General features: G+C 43.5%; 6 protein-coding genes across 6 annotated transcripts in view; 4 read left to right on the top strand and 2 right to left on the bottom strand.

The window, feature by feature from the left end:
* Positions 1–237: 237 nt before the first annotated feature.
* LOC128306799 (cytochrome c oxidase subunit 6A, mitochondrial) lies at positions 238–946 on the top strand. Its single transcript, XM_053044413.1, has 2 exons — positions 238–429; positions 556–946. Exons 1-2 carry the CDS (start codon positions 333–335, stop codon positions 789–791), a joined length of 333 nt encoding a protein of 110 aa, XP_052900373.1. The 5' UTR covers positions 238–332; the 3' UTR covers positions 792–946.
* A 194-nt stretch (positions 947–1,140) lies between these two features.
* On the bottom strand, positions 1,141–2,675 carry LOC128306798 (syntaxin-16). The gene is made up of 5 exons (XM_053044412.1): positions 2,518–2,675; positions 2,352–2,449; positions 2,179–2,269; positions 2,025–2,106; positions 1,141–1,951 (listed from the first exon to the last, which is right to left on the bottom strand). The coding sequence occupies exons 1-5, from the start codon at positions 2,596–2,598 to the stop codon at positions 1,284–1,286; spliced, it is 1,020 nt and encodes a 339-aa protein (XP_052900372.1). The 5' UTR covers positions 2,599–2,675; the 3' UTR covers positions 1,141–1,283.
* Positions 2,676–2,927: 252 nt separating this feature from the next.
* On the top strand, positions 2,928–3,285 carry LOC128307071 (uncharacterized). Its single transcript, XM_053044789.1, has 2 exons — positions 2,928–3,032; positions 3,136–3,285. Exons 1-2 carry the CDS (start codon positions 2,985–2,987, stop codon positions 3,283–3,285), a joined length of 198 nt encoding a protein of 65 aa, XP_052900749.1. The 5' UTR covers positions 2,928–2,984.
* LOC128307073 (NADH dehydrogenase [ubiquinone] 1 beta subcomplex subunit 1) lies at positions 3,206–3,603 on the top strand. The gene has a single exon (XM_053044790.1). It carries the CDS (start codon positions 3,340–3,342, stop codon positions 3,505–3,507), a length of 168 nt encoding a protein of 55 aa, XP_052900750.1. The 5' UTR covers positions 3,206–3,339; the 3' UTR covers positions 3,508–3,603.
* Positions 3,604–4,609: 1,006 nt separating this feature from the next.
* On the top strand, positions 4,610–19,209 carry LOC128307063 (inactive dipeptidyl peptidase 10). The gene is made up of 14 exons (XM_053044779.1): positions 4,610–5,502; positions 6,809–6,923; positions 9,915–10,013; positions 10,124–10,227; positions 10,310–10,404; positions 10,481–10,791; positions 10,901–11,045; positions 11,118–11,406; positions 14,320–15,272; positions 15,378–15,569; positions 15,641–15,693; positions 17,082–17,189; positions 17,301–17,506; positions 17,580–19,209. The coding sequence occupies exons 1-14, from the start codon at positions 5,440–5,442 to the stop codon at positions 17,712–17,714; spliced, it is 2,868 nt and encodes a 955-aa protein (XP_052900739.1). The 5' UTR covers positions 4,610–5,439; the 3' UTR covers positions 17,715–19,209.
* An 8-nt stretch (positions 19,210–19,217) lies between these two features.
* LOC128306614 (uncharacterized) overlaps positions 19,218–24,336 on the bottom strand; it is a 71,947-nt gene continuing 66,828 nt past the window's right edge. Inside the window, exons 8-11 of the mRNA XM_053044173.1 lie at positions 24,157–24,270; positions 23,881–24,071; positions 23,741–23,803; positions 19,218–21,565 (exon numbers count right to left, since the gene is read on the bottom strand). Of these exons, the coding sequence (XP_052900133.1) occupies positions 21,441–21,565; positions 23,741–23,803; positions 23,881–24,071; positions 24,157–24,270 (493 nt within the window). The 3' untranslated portion in view covers positions 19,218–21,440. The remainder of the gene's footprint in view (positions 21,566–23,740; positions 23,804–23,880; positions 24,072–24,156; positions 24,271–24,336) is intronic.

Genomic DNA, 24,336 nt, shown 5'->3' with positions numbered 1-24,336 from the left:
TATTAAAGCATTATTAGATTCGTACCACAGCGCCCTGACTAATACGTTTTATTTAGGAATAGAGAAAAAAGGGGTAAAATATTTTGTTTTGGTTTTTCCATCCGCTCGTACAAACATTTGTGCATTGCAACATACGTCATCGCCTGTAGCGTCACCTGCCGGGAAAAGGGTGCGAACTTCAAGCTGTTCCGTTTTCTTCGCTCTGCCAAAGCGCTGTCAAAGCGAACTGTCAATCGAACTTCTGCCAGAGCAAATTTGCAGTTTTTGGTGCGCCGAAGAAGCAGTGAGATTCCATTCGTGTATCACGCAGCAGTGAAAAAAAATCTGCAATCATGTCGCTGGTTTCGCACATTCTGCGCCGTTCCATCTCGCAATCAATTGCCCGCAATGCCCAGGTCGGTGGACCGTCTGCCGTGGCTGGCCATGAAGGTAAGGGTAGCTCTTTTTTGTTGCTGTAGTTGCCTGTACCGTACCGTGTATGGCTTACATAATATCAGCCAGCGAGCTCTGGGTACTTCGCATCGTTACTCACAACAATCCTCCCCCATTTTCCAGCCGGAGGCTACAAGGTGTGGAAGAAGCTATCGTTCTTCGTGGCCATGCCCGCTGTCGGCCTGTGCATGCTGAACGCTTACCTGAAGCACCAGGAAGAGCACGGACATCCGCAACCGGAGTTTGTCAAGTACGAGCATCTGCGCATCCGGAACAAGCGTTTCCCGTGGGGCGAAGGCAACAAGAGCCTGTTCCACAACCCGCACACCAACGCACTGCCGGACGGTTACGAGCACTAGAGTGATGAGGCACGTTTAGACGGAAGGCGCGTTCTTCTTTCCCTTTATCGACCCAAACATCCGGGGAGTTCAACAAAAAGGAAAGCGAAGAACCGCTTCCCAGCCGGCAAATAGTGTTGTTTAAATAAATTCTGCGATCGAGTATGATACAATAACTCAAACATTGCTGTTTTGATTCACTGAGAGAACCTGCCAAAGAATTAAGTGTGACCTAAAGAAGCGATACGGAACGTGGACATCAGCTTGTTCTCAAAATGATACCTTTTCTAAGGATATAAATTACATAATTACATCCCCTCTTAAAACCAGCAAAAGACCACCGAATAGAAAATTCTCAAACGCCTTGTGTCTTTTCAGAAGGAATATTTTATAATTACACCATACAGTAGTAAACATAAATAAGGCTCTGCAGGCTATCGATAGGATAGAACCAACACTCACCACATCAAATCAATAAATAACACAATTACAATGGAATGTAGCGGCCTACGCTTACAGTTTGGTAAAAATAATCAATATTATCATAAACATAATGGCAAACGCGAGCAGCATTATGCAATGCATTTTCCGATTCTTGCGCTGGTACGATTCGGACTTTTGCAACTGGCGCAACCCATCGCTGACGCGCACCTGGGCCGATTCGATATTATAGTCGATCCGGTCCAGTATCGTGCCCTGCTCCTGTATCAGCTTCGAGATGTCCTTAAAGATGACGTTGAGGTCGGTAAGCGAGTTCGTCATGCGCAGCACCTCATCCTCCCGGCTTTTCAACTGCTTCGTGTTGTCCGCCTGTATCAACATTATTTGCTTCTGGTTGATGGTGAGCCCGGTCGCGGGCAGCTGAAAGAAATCGTCCAATAGCTGCTGATCGTCCCCGTCATCGTCGAATCCGGCTCCGCGCCCATCCGATTCCATCTGCAGAAAGTTATCGAACGTGTCGACCGGATTGGAGGAGGTGTTTCGAAGGATCGTGCTATTGCTATTACTACTGCTATTGCTGCCACCAATACCACTTGGACCAACTACCGACAAACTTGGCTCGTTGGCTTTCAGCGTACGAGCCGTCTTATGTGCTTGCAGTTGTCGATACTGCTCCGTTAAGCCCTGCAACATAATCAAACAGTGTTTTTGTATATTTTTTAACAGCATTTCTTCGAGTCCTGTTCGAGGGAGAAAAAAGCAGACAAATGTTAGCGACGGACAAATTAATGAAGACATCCTCTCCAGCAGTACCATTATCCAAGCGGCGTAAAGAGTTGATGTTATCGTGACATCTGCAAATCAATTGCTTTATTTCCATCATCAAGCCTTCAGTCTACCAAAACAAAACCAAAATTACTTGTTACTATATTGGTTGGCTGTTGAAAAAAATTGTCGTGTGTCTTACCGTGCTGCTACTCGTGGAGTTTTCATCACTCAGTACCGAACGTACTTCGGCCGTTTGGAGCTTTTTTACTTCGTTAATGCGCTCCTGAATCCTGCAACAAAACACAACTCACAATCATCTTTTCCCGCACAGCGTCTTTACTCTTTGCTGATAGATGATAAAAAATATCTTACTTGAACAGCAAATAGTTCGCTTCGTCGTATTTTCCGATCCATCGTGGCTGCTCGCCAGATTTTCCGGCTGGCTCGAGTAGATTTTCGTTGTCTGAGTGCTGGGGGAAATGAAAGCAACGTTAAAAGAAAATCTCACATATGCTTCACTTCCAACACGAATGCTTACATTTTCATAGCCAACGTTCCGGTTGTGCACAGCATTGTTTCGCAGCATGTGAAACAGTTCGGTCAAATTGCGATGGGACATGATGTTGAGGATAACGCTAAATTTTCCAGATTTTAATAATTTTACCTTCAGTTCACTATAGTTTTACATCTGTTTTCTGTTTGTTTTCGTTGCGATCGATATTGGGGCTGACGTTATGCTGACAGATGATCTGCGTTTGACATTTCGCTCCAAGCTTGCTGAAGCATACAGCCGAACGAGAGTCTTGGTTACATTTCTTTCTTCTGCCTTTTTGCAAAAGTAAAAAAATATCGCGCTATTCATAGAAAATCCTGCAAATTTTCTACGTTTCTAACATACAAATGCATCGTACAAATAGCTCATTTCGGCTAGAAAAAGCCTTCATTTATGTGCTGTCATGAACGCAGCTGTCAAGCAAAACCACAACAAACCGTGACGTTTCCGAGATGCGCAATTTTGACACTTACATAATTCGGTGCAACCATCGGAGAACGGTAAGGGAAAATTTCTTCATTCGCACTAAAAACGATTTATTACGAAATGTGTACGCTTATTCATTTTATTCCCCATTCTTACCCGATCTAATAAACCCGCCAGCCAATGATTCGCAGCTTTTGGAAACGCTACAGGGTCGTGATCATCTTTCCAGCGCTAGCGTTCGGCTCGATTGCGGCAGACTACAGCTACACCCGGCAGTGGAAGAAGGCTCGGCTGGAGCATAACAAACAGCAGGTTCAGCACGCGTAAGCGGTCTTCCGTATCAACCCCAATCCCACTATCAATCGGCAAACTAACCGGACAATGTTCGGAATCACGCGTCAATATCTGTGGAGTGTGGTGCCGATGTTCGGGTTCGGCATCGGCTGGTTTCTGGACTGCAAGGAAACGGAACGTATGACGATGTTCCGGGACAAGAGTGCACTGTACGGGCGCACGTTGAAGGAAGGCGAGAAGCCATCGTGGCCGTAGTGCAGAAGGGCAGAAAAGGAGGATGCAGCAGAAGGACATTTAGGCGGCCATAGAAGCCTGCTCTTTAGAGCAAAATCGAAATACAATGATGTGAATCCGTAATGATGGTTTGTGTGTTTATTATGTTTAGAATTAAGAACTCGTGAGTACAACTATGTACATAGAGTAGCTATATTGGAACACAGGTACAAGTAGATGGAAATGTTATACCCTAGATCTCTTCAAGAAGCTAAAACAATCTGCAAGGTATAGTTAACTTCCCCTTTTTGGGTCAGCTTAATGGTTTACCTTTGCATTCTCTTTGGCATCACAATTCATTCATCCATTGAATTGTTCCGAAATCTTAAACAAGTAGGTTTCAGGGTGATATGCATACGAAGTAGCTATTCTTATGTAGACCAGCCAAGAAACCTTCCTGCCAAACGGGTTGAAGTGAAAGCGTACAGTATGTAAGGGAGAAAGACCAGGTACCGAGGTAAAGAACGATGTAAAACAACACCCACGATGGTAGTACGCATGAGCGCCCCATGTCCGAGGAGTTTTTGTTGATTTTTCCTCCCAACAACTCTGGCCGAATGCGTTACCCACGATGGTGATGAAAACTGCACGCTACATGTCGTTATGGCACTGCTCCTTTTTCGAGAGCAGTTTCGACGAGGAACCAAACCGCGAGAGCAAGAAAGAGGGCAAACATTTAAAAAAAACGACGGGTAAGACCGAGCAAAAGGATAAACATATGTCCAAAGGCTTCCGCTCGATGTCCTTGTACAACGAGGCAGGGGGGATGTAAATGTTGTTGGAGAGCAAAGATCTTGGAATCTCGCGCTATTGGGAGAGCAAGAGCATTTCTGGCATGCGGATGGCGCTCACGGATGTGGCACAACACCAGCAGAAGCGGATCCTGTTGGCCACACTTTCGAGTTTGCGGTCCAAACCGATTCATTCATTCATGCACACGCCGTTCGTACACGAGTGTCCGTAATCGCTGTCCCTGTGTCCATCGCTGCACCAGACGAGAGTTGGTGGAAAGAAAAGGGGGGTTTTGGTGGGACTGGCTTAGCGTTGAAGGGCCGGAGGTGGATAAGGGTGATAGTACTGTAACGGATATAGCCGTGTGTGTTACTGCAGTAATGTGCTCCACTCGGTACGGTGGACTTCGGTGTCTGCTGCGCTTCGGGCCTGTTGTGTGTGCCAGTACGTCTGCGTGCGTCGGTGTGCGAGAGTGTGTGTGCCAGTGAGAGTGTGTGTATGCGTGTGCGCGCACCCGCTCCCAGTCGTGTGCGTGTGTGTGTGTGTTTGGGGTTCCCTTTGCATGGGTGGCTCTCGTTACACGCTCGCTCACCATTGTGCGTTTCCTGGCCCTACGCGGCCACCACATCACGCTGACCCCAGACCGTGTGCCGCCCGCAGCAAAAGGGGTTGCGCTCCAAGTGTTGCTTCCAAGGATGCAGCTAACCAGAGACGATTGAAGCGCGAACGAAGGGCAAAGCAAAGCACAGATTTTCGATCCCTCCGATCGGTACCACTCGCCACGTTGTAGCCGCTGTAAGTGGAGTGTGTGCTGCCACGGTGGTAGAGTGTCCTGCAACTGCGGTACGGTGGTAGCAGAGGGAACACTTAGTAGAAGAGGTGCTTTGTGCTAGTGTGTGTGTGCGTGTATGTGTGTGTGTATGCGGGTGTGTGTGCGGGTGTGGATGCGAAGTAGCGCTTCCGCAGCGTGTCCCATCAATCAAATATCCTAGGCCAGAGGATACGAAGAACAGGCGTAGGCGAACAAGCATCCGCCAGTTGTGCAAAACAGCACCACAGCCAATCAACGTCGTCAGATACGCTTTGTATCGCGGTGCTACCAGGCTCACCACGGGTGTCCTTGGGTGCGGGTGCTAGGACCTTCGAGGAAACCGCCGGAGTCACCATCCAAGGACAGCGAAGATGAACACCGTCCAGAGTACGGGCCATGCGACCGTTCGGAACAAGAAGGACTCGCAGTTCGAGGTGAAGTGCAAACGCAAACGAGATCCGTTCACCTCAATTACCCAGAGCTCCCTCTGATATACCCATCCATCCCATGTTTCAATCTCCCCGAGCAGAGGGCATCGTGCAAAAGCAAAACCTTATAACCCAACCTTATTCCAGCATCCGGGTGCGCTGGATGTAGTGCTCCGAGATCCAAGATCTCCGAATAGCCCGAGATCCAATCAATTCCCCAAAGTTCCCCCTTCCGCTTTCTGCACGCTGTTTTCCACCTTCCGGTGCGGGAAGGACGAACGGCAGGCCATTTACTTAACTTGCTCTACTGCTCTATGTCCCCGCTGCCTGTCCTGGCTTCACCTGTGTCTAACTTTTATAGTGCCGCCTATAACGACCTAGCTTAACCTCAAACCACCCAAAAAACTCCGTACGATTCCTAACCCTACTTTTTTCTCTCTCTCTAGAGCGTTTCGTGGCTGCTATAGTGGCTCGTTAGAAGTGCTTCTTCTGTCGCCTTTCTCACATACAATAACAATCCAAACGATATGAGAACCAACCACACAAACAGAGTGCCTTTCAAAAAAATCCCATCCGTCCAGGATCTTATTATCCCGAACACACAATAGAAAGCTCTCATCCTAACCTCAAACGTTCCTTTTAGTGTAACGGCACAATAACACACCAAAATGTCAACCTTTGTGTGTATGCGTGTGTGTGTGTGTGTGATGAATAACCTTTTTAAAAAAGGGATTAGAAGCATTCCACGAGTAGCAAGAAGAAGCAATATGATAACAAAAAAAGCACACACACACGCACACCACAATACGTATGGCACATTAACCTAGAAGCAATAGAAAAGCGCGCGTGGTTGTGCGCGTGCTTGTGCTCTCCTAACCTCATTTAACGCTCCCTCTCTTCTCCCACCCTTTCCCACCCAGAAGCCCCACGTGCTAATTCTTTACATGACATACACACATACTGAAATAGTAACAATAGTAAACCCACAGCTAGCAAAACAAAAACATCACAAACAAACCGAAAAAAACCCCCTACCAAACCCCAAAAAATAATAAAAAGACAAACAAAACATTTTCCCCACAATTAAGAAGAAGAAGAAAAATAACGCAGGAAAACTGATCGCTCTTTTCTCTCTCTCTCTCTCTCTCTCTCTCTCTCTCTCTCTCTTTTTCTTGTCGTTTCTATCTGTATACTAACATCTTTCTTCTTCTCTCAACCAAACTCCTCTCTCTCTCTCTCTCTCTCTCTCTCTCTCTCTTTCTCTATCTTTCTTTCTCTCTTTCTCTCTTTTCGCTTTTATTCTTCTGCATAGGAATTAACTGTCTCTTCCTCGGAAAAAAGAAATTGGAGAGGAATTTTTATTGCGCTTTTAGTGATTGCTGCCGTATTGGGGCTAATTGTGTTTTCCATTCTACTTCTATCACCAGGTGCATTGTTTGTTTAAAAACGTGTTTTCATTGTTTTGGTTTTGTTTTCTTTACAAAAAAATACATTTAAAAAACCGTCAACAACGACGATACTGCTAAACACTATGAAACAGATCAAAAACAAACCCAGTCTCTCTCTCTCTCTCTGTCTCTCTCGATATCTTGTTCACTTTCTCGTTTTGTTTTTGGCTTACTCTTTACCCGCCCTGTCACTATTTGTGCGTCTGTTTCACTGTTTATTACACGTTGTTTTGTGCTATTGTTTTTTTTAAATTGTTCGCCTGGCAAGGGTTTAAGGGGTTTTCACAGATTTTAACTCGTTCCTCCTCTCCCCATGTCACCTACACACAGATACACTCATCCACCATGTCTCCCTTCGGTCTCTAGAACCCTCCGTTTCGGTATTGAAATAATTTTGGTGTGACTTTTCCGATTGCAAGTGCGTAAGAGTTCAATTAGTAGTGTTGGATAATTTTGAATCAGATTACAGAATAGAATGAAAGGCTCCGAAACTCTAGTCTGAAGATTACTGAATCTTTGGCGAATCCATGAAGACTCACAAATTCCTCAAATTTCATGAATAGGTTAAAGATTCATTAAAAAATAATCAAATGAAGCTTCAAATAAATAAAATCAAATAAAAAGGATAAGACTTCAGATTCGTCAACCGTTGAGGTGCTTGATGAATCTTCTGATAAGAACGATTTATGCGAAGCTCCAATAGGAAGTCATTCGATTCAGGAGTCAGAATCTGTGAGGTCTATATATGGGAAGATTCATTTTTCTAACCTTCAGAAAAAGGCATATGTATATTAACAAAACTAAAAAGTATAAATACAATTAAAAATAAATGTTTAAAGTTTATTGCGATTTAAATATGCATAGATCTTTATTCTAAACATTCGGTTTGAAGATTCACTCAGAGTAATTAATCGAACCACATTTATCCAGCACTTGCGTAAATGCATAGACAATCAAGCAGATGGCCCTGGAATTACATACACGCACACGAATGTAGTTGGAATTTCATTTAGAGCAGCGTATCCTCTAGAACGCAATCGTCACTGGTTGCAATTAATGCATGGCTGTGTGTAATTGTATAATTATTTAGTGTTTTTAGTGGCTTCCGTTGCCTCCGTCTACAACTGTTTCGTGATCTTTCACGATTGTCTCGCTATACCCTACTGGGCGAAATAAACCCCTGAACGATTTTACCTCTTGCGCGCGGTGTCCTTTGTGTTTCGCTTATATTCTTTTACGGCGTTACTCCAAACAATCGCAATCACCTTTCGCTTCTAGGTAGTGTGTGCTTTGTGTGCGTTTTTTTATTATTCTTTGTTAAATGTTCCGCTTCCAATGGTCACTTTCGACCGTGTAAATGTTAATTAAGTTGGACGATTGACGGGTGCGCCGGAGAGGAAATTAAATTCCACTTTCATATCACCACGGTCTCGGTCACCGACGTCATTATGATTATCTACGCTACTATGCCATCGTAATGCTTAATGCGGAATGTGTGGCCTTGTGTGGCTAAAGTGAACTGTAAGCGGATTAGCGAAAGCACACCTCGGAATGTGAGCACTTTCAAAGGTCCTTGCGTCCGCATAGGTGTACGCGGGGTCAAATATATTCTCACGAGATGGCACTACAGTTTCAGAACTCCCATCTGTATCAAAAATCCCTACCTAACCCCATTCTGCCTTCCCCCCTTCGTATTTACCCTGTGTATGTATATTTTTAGCAAAAAATACAACGGAAACCTATGCATCATCTGGTAGCACGATCGATTTCGCCCCTATTTTCCACTCATAGGCATCCCAATTATCGTGATTGTTTACATTTTAATATTCACTATCCCTGTACTCAATGGAAACATGCACGCACAGTTAACTAGTAGAATTATAAATGTAAGCCTTAATTTAATTCGTGGTGGTAAATTAAAAGCTAGCCCAAAATTGCATTGTTTTTTTCCCCATTGGTTACGTGTTTCCCATTGTAATATTTTTAGATTAAAAGCAACACGGCCTGGCCGTTCCTGAATAAATAAAAGAAAAAAAAAGTTTTTAGATTTATCTGCACAGAAGCTAGTTTTCACTTAATTTTTTGTAAGAGTAGGAAACAGTCGACATAAAACCTATTTGCAGAATAAAAGATTTTTTTTTTACTTAAGCAAAAATATGGCTCATAATGCGCAATTTTTAGTTGATCCCACCATTTGGAACAAAATATTGGTGCCAAAGGATCTGTTTTTCAGGGTGCGTTTGGTGAAACTTCACCTAGAGAAGAAGCTAAATTTTAACTTCAGCAAAAATTTGGCTCACAATGGATTGTTAACTGATCCCACCGTTTGGAATAAAATTTTGCTTTTAATATTAAATAGTATTAGAGGGATTATTATTATTGTATTTCCTGCATTGCGATGGAAATTCGTATTTTCGAACCAATTTTTCTTCCTAATGTGTGTGCGTGTATGTTTTTCACCGTTGTTTTGTCACTTGTCATGCTCTGTTGTTTGTTGCATCGTATCGAATAGTAGACCACATCCTGGGAATGAAGTAAAGTAAAGTTCAACCAAACGGTAGACGAGGCTCAAATCGGAAAGGGAGCAAATGCAAATCGCCTTTAAAAAATAAAAAATATCGCTAATGGTACATTGAAGTATGTGTGTCGATGTTCTCGCTCTCTCTCTCTCTCTCTCTCTCTCTCTCTCTCTCTCTCTCTCTCTCTCTCTCTCATACGCTATCGCACTATCTATCTTTCTATCACACTATCGCTGTATCCTTTTGAGTTCCATCACACACTGGTTTTGTCTCTGATTTGATTTTTAATTTGGGTGTGTGTGCATTTTGGTTTGTATCTTGGTGTGGTTTTTGTTTTGTCCGTTTTCAAAGAGTGTTGTTTGTTTTTGATGTTTTGTTCTCTCTCTTTTCTACTGCTTCTACCATTACGTTTCTCATCTCTACTTCTAACCCGATCCACCATTTTCCGTAGAGATCGAAAGCTCGAAGCTACACGGGCGTCGCATATCGCTGTACGATATCAAATCGGGCCGATATGAATGGAACACACAGAACGGTTCCTGGATTAATCGTAAGTGGGAGTAATAACCCTCCTCATCCGTCCCGTCTTCCCCGCCTTCCCGCCGCACTGTATATCTTATACGACCCATTTTCTTCGTTTCCCCACATCCTGACCGGCAGGGTACGAGTATGTGTTCATCAACTCGGAAGGTGGCCTAACTGCGTTGCAAATCACCCGTGACGGTGGTTTCCGGTTTGAGGTTCTCATGAACAATGCCACCTTTGTAAGTGTAATCCGCCTTTTGCGGAAATGGTTTATCACTCAACCCTTGGTCCCGCACCACACTTACTTCCATCCATCCACAGCGGCAGCTCAACGTGGACAGTTACGATGTGTCACCGGATCGGAGCTTTGTGCTGCTGTACGCGTCCAACGGTAACACGCAGCGGTACAATCGCAGGTAGGTGACCCGGGGTCGGTTTCCTGTTTCGTCGTTGCTGATTGTTGACACTCGCTTTCCATCTCCGGCGTTTCAGCTACTACGTGTACGATTTAGCCTCGTCGAACGTGTTCTCGCTGTCGGCGAAGGAGTTGGACACGACCGCACCACAGCTCCAGCACGTCCTGTGGGCACCGGTGGCCTCGAACGGTTCCGGCAGTGCCGGTGGCGAGAAGTCGCCCGGACAATCCTTCCATTCGCCATCGTCCGCATCCGCCTCCTCGTCATCCGGTTCGGCCGCATCCGGCTCAGGCACCTCCTCCCAGGGTATTGCGTACGTGCACCAGGGCGATATTTACTACAAGCCGCGCGTACAGTACGATCTTATCTGTCGCATCACCACCAGCGGTAGGTAGAGGCAGGAGATAATGGGATAGCAACGTGAGCTATCCGTCTACGGGGGTGAACTCCACCAACGGAATCAATCTCGCTCACACACTCGCTCTTCTCACTGCAGGACGGGACGGACCGGTACTGAATGGGGTGCCCGATTGGCTCTACTCGAACGTGCTCGAGCTAAAGGGACCGTCATTACTATTCTCGCCCGACGGCCAGTATCTATCCTTTCTCTCCTTCAATCTATCGAGCGTGCAGGAGTATCAGTAAGTAGTCGCTAGAGCACGTAACAATCACGATCTTGCTGAAACCGACGTCTGGCATTCCCCTCGGTCCAGGTATCTTTGGTACGGTGATGGACAGCAGTATCCGAAGATACACAGCCTGCGCTACCCGAAGGTACATTCGGCCAACCCGAACGTGACGGTGTACGTCGTGCATCTGGGCGTGCTGAAGTACATCTTCCCGAAACCGGTCAACGTGCCGGCGTATATCCGTGCCACCGACAGTTACGTCGGTGGTCTCAGCTGGCTGTCGTCGACCGAGCTGTCCGTCACGTATGCCAGCCGGAACCAGAGCGTAGCGCACGTACTGCTCTGCCGAGCACCATCGTTTACATGCGTGGAGGTAAGAGTGATAAGCAGTGTGGTGTTGCGTGAATCTGATTCCAATTGATGAAGCTCAATGAATCGTAAAACTGAATTAATGAATCTGAAGCTCAATTCTATAGAATCATGAATTCCCCAAAAATTCTCAAGATTAATCAATCCTTCAAGAATCCAGAATCCTCAAAGATTCATGAATCCTCAAAAAATTCTCAAGATTAATAAATCCTAAAAGAATCTAGAATTCTCAAAGATTCATGAATCCTTAAAAAATCCCGAATCCTTTATGATAGGTTCATGAAGCTTCAAAGAATTCTCAAAATTAATGAAACTTCAAAGATTCTAGTATTTTCAACGATTCTAGAATCTTCAAAGATTCATGAATCCTCAAAGAATCATGAATCCTCAAAGAATCACGAAACCTCTTAGATTTCAGAATCACTCTGAAAACATGATTTGAAGATCTTTTATTGTTTTTGCTTCTGAAATTATAATGTTTGCTTTAAATGAATGATCATTTACTTCCTAGACGCGTTGTTCTAATCATCGAAACCCATTTAAGATATCCAAAGAGCGAGACTCAGAGGCACTCTGTTCAATTTGAAAGTTCTAAATAAAAAAAATAATAATTTTTAGTACTAAACGTTGATGCAGTGAACATTGATGTGATCAGACAACATTTGTGTACTTTAGCACTTGACACATCACCTCGTTCACTTTGTAGAACACTTTCAAGGAAGAATGAGGCATTTGGATCTAGAAAAAGAAGGGTGTTTTTGGTGTTTCTCCACCAAGACAACTAATTCCTTGTCTTAATTATTGCTAATTGATAGAGTAATAACATGCGCGTCACAATATGTGAGTTTTATAATATTTTTTCACTTTTAAAAAAGTATTTAAATCTATTACTGTTATTATTTTTAGTATTTATAATTTTATTTATGCCCCTATTAAGTTTTATTTTTTTAAGTTTATTATAAACACTTAAAACAATTGAAACATTTCGATTCGCAATAAAATGTTAGAATTATAAATTTTGCACACAGCTTGATGGAGACGCCCAGTACTTGATGGAATATTATGGTCAAATCAACTGATACAATCGTGCCTTTTTATTTCTTTTACCCAGCGGCGGATCAAACGGTAGGCGGAGTAGGCGGTCGCCTAGGGCCTCGCCGTGTTGGGGGCCCCAAAAAATTTGTGTCGATTGTGCGATTTTTGAAAATTTTACAACAAAGTTAATTTATAGCAAAAAAAATTAATTTACAAGGTAGAAAATTGATCAAAAATATCTTCCTTGGTTATATAAAACATTTGTTTCTATGTGATAAATTAAATGCAGAGAAGAATATCGTCTTTGTGACTTTAAAGTATAAACGAAATTGCACCAGTACCAGGACACTAATTTTCCCGTTGGTCGAGAAAAATTTCTTCGAAAACTACCTGTTTCCGAATGTATAATACCAGGAGAGCATCCACGGAAGAGGTAGCACCTAGTACAGCAATTTTGGTCGAAAACCGCCGAAAAGTATGCAATGCTTAAACACTAACTTTCCCGTTGGTCGTGAAAACTTTCTTCGAAAACTACCAGTTTCTGAATTTAAAGTACCAGGGGAGCATGCATGGAAGAGGTAGCTCCTGGTACTGCGCCGTAAGGTATGCAATGTGTATACACTAGGTATGCGCCGTAAGGTATGCAATGTTTATACACTAACCTTGCAACCAACTTGCAATGCAAGTTTGGTGCAAGCAAGAAACTTGCAGCAAGATGGCGCCCAACTTCGTACTTGCATGCAACAAACTTGCATGCAAACTTGCATGCAAGTTCTTGCAAGCAAATTCTTGCATGCAAACTTGCATGCAAGTTTGTATGCAAGTTTGCATGCAAGAACTTGCATGCAAGAACTTGCATACAAGAACTTGCATGCAAGAACTTGCATACAGGAGCTTACATGCAAGAACTTGCATTCAAGAACTTGCATGCAAACTTGCATGCAAACTTGCATACAAACTTGCATGCAAGTTTGTTGCATGCAAGTACGAAGTTGGGCGCCATCTTGCTGCAAGTTTCTTGCTTGCACCAAACTTGCATTGCAAATTGGTTGCAAGGTTAGTGTATAAACATTGCATACCTGACGGCGCATTGCAAGTTGGTTGCAAAGTTAGTGTATAAACATTGCATACCTTACGGCGCAGTACCAGGAGCTACCTCTTCCGTGGATGCTCTCCTGGTACTATACATTCGAAAACTGGTAGTTTTCGAAGAAAGTTTTCACGACCAACGGGAAAGTTAGTATTTAAACATTGCATACCTTTCGGCGGTTTTCGACCAAAATTGCTGTACTAGGTGCTACCTCTTCCGTGGATGCTCTCCTGGTATCGGCAATCTGAAAACAGCTGGTTTTGTATGGAATTTCGTACCAGCTAATGGCGATCCAAGTAGTGGCGTTATCGTTCTCCTTAGCGCATACAAAAGTTTATATATAGAGACTAGCTTACTAGGCCCGTTTACAGGGCTACGCAACAGAACTCTGAGATGTACGCAAGGGAGCTTTCTTTCCGAGACTTTGCTGGTGTTGTTACATCATGTTTGAAGTACATCTCCCTAACACCGATAATGCCGTAGCAAAATTATGGGCCCCCCTTGAAAAATTCCGCCCTGGGCCTCCAACGGGATTGATCCTCCACTGCTTTTACCAGTGAATGAAAGACAAAGAAGTCGAGTAGAAAATCTGACCGTCAACATATTTTGAAACAATTATTTTGTTAACGGTAACAATTTAATTAGAGGTGCAACCTTTGATCCAACCCTCTGCATATACACGAAGGATCTTTCTATATGTACAACTCTCCATATGTTTATAATCCATAAATAAACAATTGGACAGAACGTGCCTTGATCTAGCTGTTTCTTTTCTTTCTCCTCGATATGTAGATATTCCAAGAGAAGGCCGTCGCCAACTCGTGGGTATTGATCGGTGAGCGGCCACTGTTCATACGACGCCCGGCATCGCTGGATAGTTTCGCTGCCGATGCACCGCAGCCCGCACCTGCACCAACACCGGTCACAACCACAACGACAACAGCCCCACCACCAACCACCCCGCCCGCACCAACGATGCCACGCCATCTGTATATGCTGAAGCGGCTGAATGTGCGCGACGGTTCGCACGGTTACTATCGGCACCTGGTGCTGGTGCTGCTCGGTACCAAGCGCACCATCACGCTGACCATGGGCCAGTTCGAGGTGACGGAAATCGTCGGGTACGATGAGCGCCGTGGGCTCGTCTACTACATGGCGGCCCCATACCACAAACCGGGCCAACGCCATCTGTACAAAATACCGCTCGGACTCGAACAGATGGCATCGATGGCGGGCAGTGGTGGTGCAGGTGGTGGCGCAACCGCTTCCGGTGGGCCCGGTACGCCCTACGATGCCAACCCGGACACCGGCCGTCCCGGGCACAATGCGAGCGATGTGCTGCTGTTGCGCCCGTTCGGGTCCGCCGTGCCGTACTGCGTGACGTGCGGCCGGGGCCCGTCGGACGGCAGCGAGGGTGACGACGGTACCGACACACCACCGTCCAAGCGGCCCAACAACTGTCTGTTTAACCGCGTCTCGTTCAACGACGACTACACGTACTTCGTGCAGGAGTGCCTCGGACCGGAATCGCCCTCCACCTACCTGGTGGAGGCCGGTTCGGAGCGTAAGGTGCGCGTGCTGAACGATGGCAACGAGCTGCGCGAACAGCTGGTCCAGCTGGCCAAGCCGCAGATAATGACGTTCAGCGTGCAGATTAAGTACGACTTTAACGCGCAGGTCAAGCTGTTCCTGCCGCCCGGCGTGAAGGAGGACGACGACTTGCAGCTGCCGCTCATACTGCACATGTGAGTTACGGGTTGGATAATTGCCAGCTTGAATGCTGGCAATGCTGGAATTGGAATGGGGACTGTTTAATGTTTCATTTGTTTTCCGCACCGCGTTCTGCCCAGTGAGGCCGGCCCGGAACGGCAGCTCGTGTCGGAGGAGTACAGCGTTGACTGGAACTGGTACCTCAGCAGCCATCAGTCGTACATTATCGCGCAGATCGATGCCAGGGGGTCCGGATTCCAGGGCGAATCGCTCAAGACCCAAATTCGGGGACGCGTCGGCATCGAGGTCGAAGATCAGTTGGCTGTGCTGATGTAAGTTGAACTAAAAAAAAGGTTGACATTGCGCCTACTAATGACGAGAAATCCCCTTTTGCTTTGGACAGGTATCTGCGAGACAACTTGAAGCTGGTAGATCCTAACCGCATCTGTGTTTATGGTACGTATCGCTGTAGAGTTCTTGTCTCTTAATGCTGTCAGTAACGGTGTTGAAAAATAGCTCACATGAATGAGGTGCAGGGCCACGAGAGCTTACAAAATGCTGACAAATTTGTCAAGTGACAAAATCAGCTTGCCAACTGCAAAAAATCACTATACCGTAGCCGCGCATTAAATTTTTTTTCAGATTTCCGATACCAGGAGAGCATGTTTTTGTGAAAAATTTCTTCGAAAACTACCAGTTTCCGAATGTATAGTACCAGGAGAGCATGCACGGAAGAGGTAGCACCTGGTAATTTTGCCCGCCTAAAGGTATGCAACGTTTAAACACTAACTTTCCATACCAACCAGCTGTTTTCTGATTTCCGATACCAGGAGAGCATGTTTTTCAAGAGGTAACACCTGGTACCAGAATGTTGCACAACACATGTTGCGCAACATATGTTGCACAACATCTGGCATGAAACATATGTTGCGCAACATCTGGCATGCAACATCTTACATGCAACAACTTGGGATTGCAACTACCGGGAAGCGAGTGATTTGTGCTTGCTCGGCTGGTACCAGGTGTTACCTCTTCAACATGCTCTCCTGGTATCGGAAATCTGAAAACAGCTGGTTTGTATGGAAAGTTAGTGTAAAAACATTGCATACCTTTCGGCGGTTTTCGAGCAAAATTGCTGTACCAGGTGCTACCACTTCCGTGGATGCTCTCATGGTATTGGACATTTGAAAACAGCTGGTTTTGCATAGAATTTTGTACCAGCCGACATAAAGTTTGAGCGAAATGAAGGATGCTTTCCGTTTCATCCATCTTCCTTACACTAAATGATGTATGTTTTTTGAAAAATATTTTTAAAAAGTGTCCTTTTAAACAACGATCGTTAAATTTAAATAAACTGGAAAAACTGCACGCTGCAGAAGTATTGATGTTACCTCTTGATTTGGCTGCTCTCCTGGTACCAGGATTCGGAAAACGGCTCGTTTGTATGGGATTTTGTATCAGCTGGCGTGGAGTTTGAGAGAGATGAAAAATGCTTCTCTATTTTATCTATCTCACATGCATTAGCGATCGTTCTCACGACCTTGTTGGTATGCGATATTACTAGCCAATGTATTAGAAGATCTGCTATCACGATTGATGATAAATTGCGAGAGCGGATGCACGCTGCAGGGGTATTACTACAAGATCTTTAATCGTGATTTATTGTTCACATACTTCCTCCTGATGACGATGAATTCCATCTCATACACCGATATTATATATTATACCTCCTTGAATGTGAATGTTTTCTTGAAGTTAACTAGAATGTTGTATAAACCACTTGAGTTGTAATGCAAAGACCTACAAACAGACTTTTAACTCCCCCGATTTATAACACTTTGCAGGTAAGGGCTACGGTGGATACATTGCAATGCAGATGCTTGCTACTGATGCGAACCAGGTGCTGAAGTGTGTGGCCGCTATTTCGCCTATCGTATCCTTCCGCTATTACAGTAAGAATCGCCAACCGTTGAAGAACGACATATATATATATCTATCTTTCCCTCTCTCTCTCTTAACCACACAATCACACCCTTCAATTCGTATTTGTACATTTTCCCCAGATTCCTTCTTTACCGAACGGTATGTGCTGCAACAGGATGACACCGAGCGGTCACTGATCGAGTCAGATCTGTCGACCAAGGTCGCTAGCCTGGCGTCGAAGAACTTTCTGCTCATCCACAGCACGGCCGATTGCGTTGTGCACGAGCAGCATGCTGCGCTGCTCACCCGTTCGCTCGTCAATCGGGGTATCATCTTCCGGCATCAGGTAAGCTTACATTGGTTGGGCATCGTTTTCACAACTGCTAGATACATGGTAACATACATACATCCGCCATCAGATGTACGTCGATGAAGATCACGAGTATCGGAGCGTGTCCGAACATCTGTTCCACACGATCGAGACGTATATTGAGGAGAACTTCGGCAACGATAATCAGGACTGGACGTCAGCATTCTTCCTGTCTAAAACGTAGTTCTTCCAGCGGCAGACAACCGAACCGTGAGCATACGGAACAAACAACAACAACAACAAACCAAACAAAAAAGAAATCAACCCAAACACGTTTGATTAATGATAGAGTAATGATAATTTAAAGATAAAAGAAAAGAAAAAAATAATTAAAAGACGAAAAATATAAACGAGAGCAAAGCAAAACATTTTGAAGTTTAGAAAAGGAGCGCGCGAAGAAGCAAACAAATGATACATATAATGTGGATGTACGAACAAAACCAACAAAAAAAAAACAAACAAAGCAAAACTAAATGGGAAAAAACATTAAACAATAAACAAACGAATGACATGCACGCACCCTCACACACGCATGCACATACATGTAAGAGAAGGAAACCGATAGTTGTTTTAGCATCTCGTCCAATTTCCGATCTAGATGATCTCTTCCAATGTCCGATTTTAGATCACTTCCATATTCTGAACACGACTTTGAGGTTATATTCCCGAATATCAGGCTGAATAACTGGATGATCTTGCAACGGAAGCGAATTGATGAATAAAAGGTGAAACATTTTAAATCTCATTTTCCTGGATGCTGGTTGTTTATTTGCTATTTTGAAGAAACCCAAACATACGGCAGTGGAAGTGTAATTCGTGGCATAGATGTGACGTTTATGTTAGGACAAGCTGTGTGTAATGTATGTGATGAATGTTAGATGTCCCGCATACACATTTGCCAATGTAATAAGTTCACCTGCACCTGGAAGGTAGCAAGAACACTTAGTATCATAGAAGCTGGCCATAGGTATAGGAACTGTTGTGCTCCGATAGGTGACAGATCCATTCAAGAAAATTATCGAATAGTGAACGCCTGAACGTATGCAATCAGCACTGCCGTTGAGGCCATTTTGAGTGCACGTATTTGCATACCTTCAGGGGCGCACAAAAACAGGGTTCACAGATTTATTTGGCGACGTTGGAGCTTTGCATTATGCGCCCCTGAAGGTATGCAAATACATCCACCCGAAATTAATAACTTTTCTTGGAAGCTTTAAGGGCTCGCTGGTTGGAGCGATAAAGGCAAAAGCTCCGGTATCGCCAAATGGAATAGTAAACCCTGTATAAAAAAAGAAACACAGAACACCGCGTTATGCTTTAAAGGAGAGAAAAACAACAATGAAATTTTCAAACAAATAGCAATGCGTGTGTGTGTGGGTGTGTGTGGATGGGAGCGTTTGTGAATGTGTGTTGATTGTGCGATAGATTTTAAACAAGAGTCAAGTTAAAAACAAAAAGGCGCAAAGCGAAGTGTAAAGAAGACACACAAGAAACGAAAAAAAAAAATACAACAAAGCGATAGATAAAGGCGAAAGAAAACAATATCCACCATTTTTTGAAATTTCCCTTTTCTCTTTTGTTATACTTAAGGAAACATTTCCCGATTTGAAAAACAAAAAAAAAACACACACACGCAATCGAATAGCGCAGAGAAAGAACAACTAATAAAAATTAAAATGACACAAAAAAACCAAAATACGAATACAAACTCGACCAACTTATTGTGTTTGCATGTTTTTTTTGTTCTTCCATTTTATTAAATAAGTCTTTACTAACTAACAAGTTCAAAAATCACACCGAGCGGTACAAATTTGTTTACCTCTGTTGTAGCCGCCACATTTCTATTGTAATCACCAAGGTGTGGACTTGTTTCGCTTTGTTGGTGGTTGTTTTGTTATTTACATCACCCATTTCGTTTTCACCAACGCTTAACTCCTGTTATAATCCGTGTCCACTCACGGCCTTGTACCGGTGTCTAATGTGAGTTCATTCGAAACATGAGCCTCGCTAGAGTGTGTTTGCATTTTCACATGTAACATTTTGTTCATCCCTTAACTAGCGAGCCAACGCCAGCACTGGTGGGTATTTGGGCAGGGGATGCTTTTTACCCCTGTGCTCCTTATTTTTTTATTTATTTATATCTCTTCCCTTAATCGCATTCTCTTTATCTATTATACATTCCACACCGTGTTATAAACTCGCGCGTTGGCATCGTTTTAATGCTAATAACATAAGAGACTCGTCGACAATTCATGTACAACAACAAAAAAAAACAGTTCAGTTTTTTTTTTGTTTTGCTTCAGTTTCTATTTTCTTTAATATCTTTACCTGCATCAGGTGATGAGAATTTTATGACGAAACAAAAACTAAAAACTTAATAAAAAGAAAAAAAACCTGACGCCACGCTATTTCGCTAGAAACATCTCTATACATTGTTAGGTTGATCACACTCGGCTTTAACATTTTCTTTTTCACGCTCCATCCAACTGCTGCTACAACTCTCCAAAACCAATTTTCCAACAACAATCGCTTGTCGATGGGACATTGATTATGCTCACTGACTAACACACACGATCCGGGCGATTGTATGCAAAGAACGCAAAGGAGTTATTTACAGTTCTGCTCGGTACTATTTCACCCCTTTCCCTTAACAGCAGTGGAGCAAATTGTTTTACTTCTTACTTTGTTTTCATCACCGTCAGCGTTTACCATCTCTCCCTTTGCCTTACCAGGCACTCATTTGCTTGATGCTGGGTTGTTTAAACCGAGAGGTTTGCATAAAAGTAATAATAGTAATAGCAATAATCGAACATAAGAATAGCTATGTTGGTATTGGAATTTGAAAAAAAAAGAGAGAAAAAAAAGAAACATTATATTTTAATTAATCATGCTGTACTCTCGGTTGCGCTACTGATAGAGCAACGGTGGAATTCAAGGAACACCGTTTGTGCCTTAGAAAGACATAACAACCCTGCCATTCATGAAATTCCAAACGGTTAGCGATCTTTTGTATCCCAGAGCGTGCTGTATCATTTCATCTTGGTTTAATATTTCACGCCTCTCATTGCTTCACATTTCAATTTTTGAAGCTCGTTCATCAAGGCCCTAGATGCCTCTTTACGGCATGAACTCTTGAAAGTATGGTTTTGTGTGTGCCACTATCAATATCGTCCCCGTTGTCTCATTACTCTGATCGATCTAAGGTTCTAGTCCGACAGTAATAATAACCATATCTGGTGTTTTGTTTGAATCCTTCTCCTTAAACTGTCCCGGAAGCGTTTGGTCTTGCGATACTCTCATCCACGTTTCGCGCTGCACAAGAGCAGCGTCCAACAAAAACATATTAACAAACGAAATACCCTGTTTTGCAGTTTGCCTACCTAGCCCATATCAATCGCTCTCGCTTTCTACACGCACTGGAAGACACAGGATAAATAAACTAGCGTTATCGTAGTCGGTCACGGTCACCTTTCTGGACCATTTTCTTTGACCTTTAATTGTGTGGGTGTGTCATTTCCATTCCTTTTTTTTATAATGCTACATCAAACGGAACATACCCACACACTTCTATACGGACGAGTTAAATTTAAGATGTTGCAGCGAAATTGACATAGTTTTTGAACACTGTGTGCGCGTGTGTACGCCGATGTTTGTCACGGTAACATATACTATTCAGTGCTATTGTTTGTTTCCCTTCTTGTTTTGTGTAGCAAACCGCTCCAGTCGTAACCGCGCGCTTCATTCGTGTACGATATATTGCCCAAAAACGTTGTGTCTGTGTGCCTTTGCTTCACCACCAAAGCGAATCTACGCATTGTTTTGTTTACTTCTTCCACCATCTTGTCAACCCCACCGTTGTTTGTTGTTGTTGTTGTTGTTGTGTAAAGGGGTGTGTGCTGTTGCTGCATTCTTAAGCTTTCGAGCCAAGCTTCTGCCAGCGTGCCATTATCGGCAACAGTGACAGTGACAGTGGCAACGGGGCACGCGGTTTGCTTCCCGGTTCGGGGCGCCGCGGATCGGTCGCCTTTACAATATCTACTCGAAACCAATGCCGCGTTGAAAGTAATATTTGATAAAAGAAACGAAAATAAAAATTGTAAGAATTTTAAGACAAGAAAATAAGCAAAAAAAGCAAATATCGATCAAATAACGATTAGTTGTTAAACGATAACTTAAAATAGAAAAAAAAACTTTTACGACATCTTTTTAAAAGATTTGTGTTGTGAGCACAAAATGAAATGAAAAAAAAACCCTGGACGCTTGTGAGTTGGGTGCGCAATACAAAACTGTTAAGCAGTTAAATACAAACGAAACATTTAAATGATGTTTTAGCGCAACCGGGTGTCCGGTTTGGGTGAAAGAAGAAAACAAAAATGCGTTTAAACGAGAGTCAAATCATTCTTAATGGGAGGAAACATTTTTCCCTCCGACTGTGCGTTTCCTTTTGGCAAATGTGCAACGTTTGTTGGTCGTTTGACGAATGGTATAAAAGACCATCAGTTTCGCATTTCTATGATTGTCTTCCTATTTCTCTCTATTTTCCTTCCTCTTTTCCTAAGCACGCCCTATTTTTTCGAACCATTGCTCCTAACATTTGTTTAAGGGGAGAAATACGCTCAGAAACTCGAAAACCTAACATTTCATGTTTTTTTTTTAGAAAAAAAACCTAAATATAGACAGAAAGGCAGTGTTACTATTAGGAAGCACACATATTCAAGAGTAAGTAAACAAAAAATCATTTTTTTTTTGTGAACAAGCTGACCGAATATCTTCCCTTAAACATTTTAAACTATTCGCTGGACTCGCTGTGCGCTGTTGCACAAATGTGTGCAAACGAGCAACAACCATTTGCTCAATCGAAAACAGCCAATCAAACGCACGACTTGCGGTGTGTGTCGCGCTCGGTAAGCCTGTAAACACATAACCCAAATGAACAAATGGGCAGACGATGTCGAAAAATAGGCAAAGCAAAGTAAGATACAACTAAAAACTCTAAACTATCCGCTTTGTAGTGGTTCGGTAGAGATCACCGCGCTTTTTGTATTGCGCGAGATGAATTTGCCCTTAATTTGATGAATTATCTAATGTCTCCCACTCCCCATTTGCCCCGATTTATGCTGCCCCTCCATTGTGGCTTAGGAAAACGTTACCGATTTTAATTTAATAATGATTTATCTAACTCCTTTCGTTATTCTACAGCCGGACGTTTTTCGTTGAATTGTTCATTTTAGAAAATGGCAATTGAAGGTATCGGGGGTGACCCGGTGGTGTTTTGTTAACGGAACCGGGTCTTCATAAGATAGAACCGGTCCAAAATCCCCATCAGGGTCTATCCCCCCTCCCCTACACATAGCAAAGACGAGCAAAGACCATATTACCCTGTTTATATGTTCCCGGTATTACAAAACAGAAGGAGGTTGTTGTATACTGCTTTTTCACATGTGGTAAGTATACAAGCAAATATCGCGATTACTCAACTAAATTAATTTAGCCTGTCCGTCATTCAGTTACATTTATTTCGCACAAGATCTTTCGTGTGCGGATCGATATGAATTCGAATATTCTACATCGCAGTGTAACGCAAGCTATTCGTTTCGTTCAATTCATTTAGTTTCATATTTCTAACAGAAAATTTCGAACGCTACGCTTGGTAGCAAAGCCAACTATTATATGTCTTATCGCTTTGCGGCTTTTTTTGTTGTTGTTCTTCGCTTTGTGCATTTCCGAGATGGCTTTCACTTGCCGAATATTCGTTTTTCTTTGTTGTAATTGAAAAGTAGTTTGTGAAATACTAAAATTAAATTAATACGTCTGATTCGCGGGCTGTCTTTTCCGTGAAAGTTGCGGCTAAACCGTACCCTGCTTTGCGCTATTCGTCTGTCATATGTAGCGCTGTCAGCTCTATTGTAATGTTGACATTATTCTATTGCTGGTCAATGAACAGAAAATTATTGAACAACACACACACACACACACAATGGAGGTGCTGTTTTGAGGTTTATGGGTGTGATGTCAGGTGCGAAACCAGCTTCCCATCCCCGTGCGGTGTACGGGACTGGGCATGCCGGTTTGCTCATGGTGGGCTGGTGGTTTTGCTGGTATGTGTGTTTGTGTATCTAGGTAAGAAGTTGCTACTGGAGATGATTTTGTTTTATCTCGACAGACTGTGGGCACGCTCCCATTCGGGGTTGGCATGCGCATGAGAATTACATTGCTCATGCAGCCGTTTTTCTGCAGGGAGCTTCGCGAAGAATGGGTGTCGTAGGGCTTTATCTAAAACAAAAAGAAAAAAGAGAAATAGATGAAATTGAGTCAACTTGAAAACGGGCACAAGCGCATCATCTTCCTACCCAGCGTTATGCGTTTGGTGGGTTCGTATTCTAGCATCTTCCGAATCAGATCAAACAGCTGCAAGTGCTCGGGTTTGTCCGAGTGCACAAACCGATGGAGCGGTTTGCAGCTACTATTCACATATCGCCCATTGGTTGACTTCTCGTCCCAGTCTAGCTTGCCGTAGTGGAAGTACCGTGTTTTGGTTTGTCTGCAAACAAACAATAGATTCCGAAAACACAGTAGCAACACAGTTAACGCAGTGCTGATAAACAAAGCTGTCGCTGCTTTCTTACCTTGCCATGCGGTAAGGGATGGTACCGAGGATGCGCTCCATCATGGCCAGATGCTCCCGGTTGTCGTGCGTAGGGAACAGTGTCACACCATGATACAACTCAAACATGATACAACTAGTACGCAAAGGAAACAAACAAACGTTAAGTTTAACACCACAATGGTAGCCATATTTCAACCTA

The sequence above is a fragment of the Anopheles moucheti genome, chromosome X (assembly GCF_943734755.1).
Source record: "Anopheles moucheti chromosome X, idAnoMoucSN_F20_07, whole genome shotgun sequence".
Taxonomy (NCBI): domain Eukaryota; kingdom Metazoa; phylum Arthropoda; class Insecta; order Diptera; family Culicidae; genus Anopheles; species Anopheles moucheti.
This window is presented reverse-complemented; position numbering and strand designations above follow the sequence as displayed.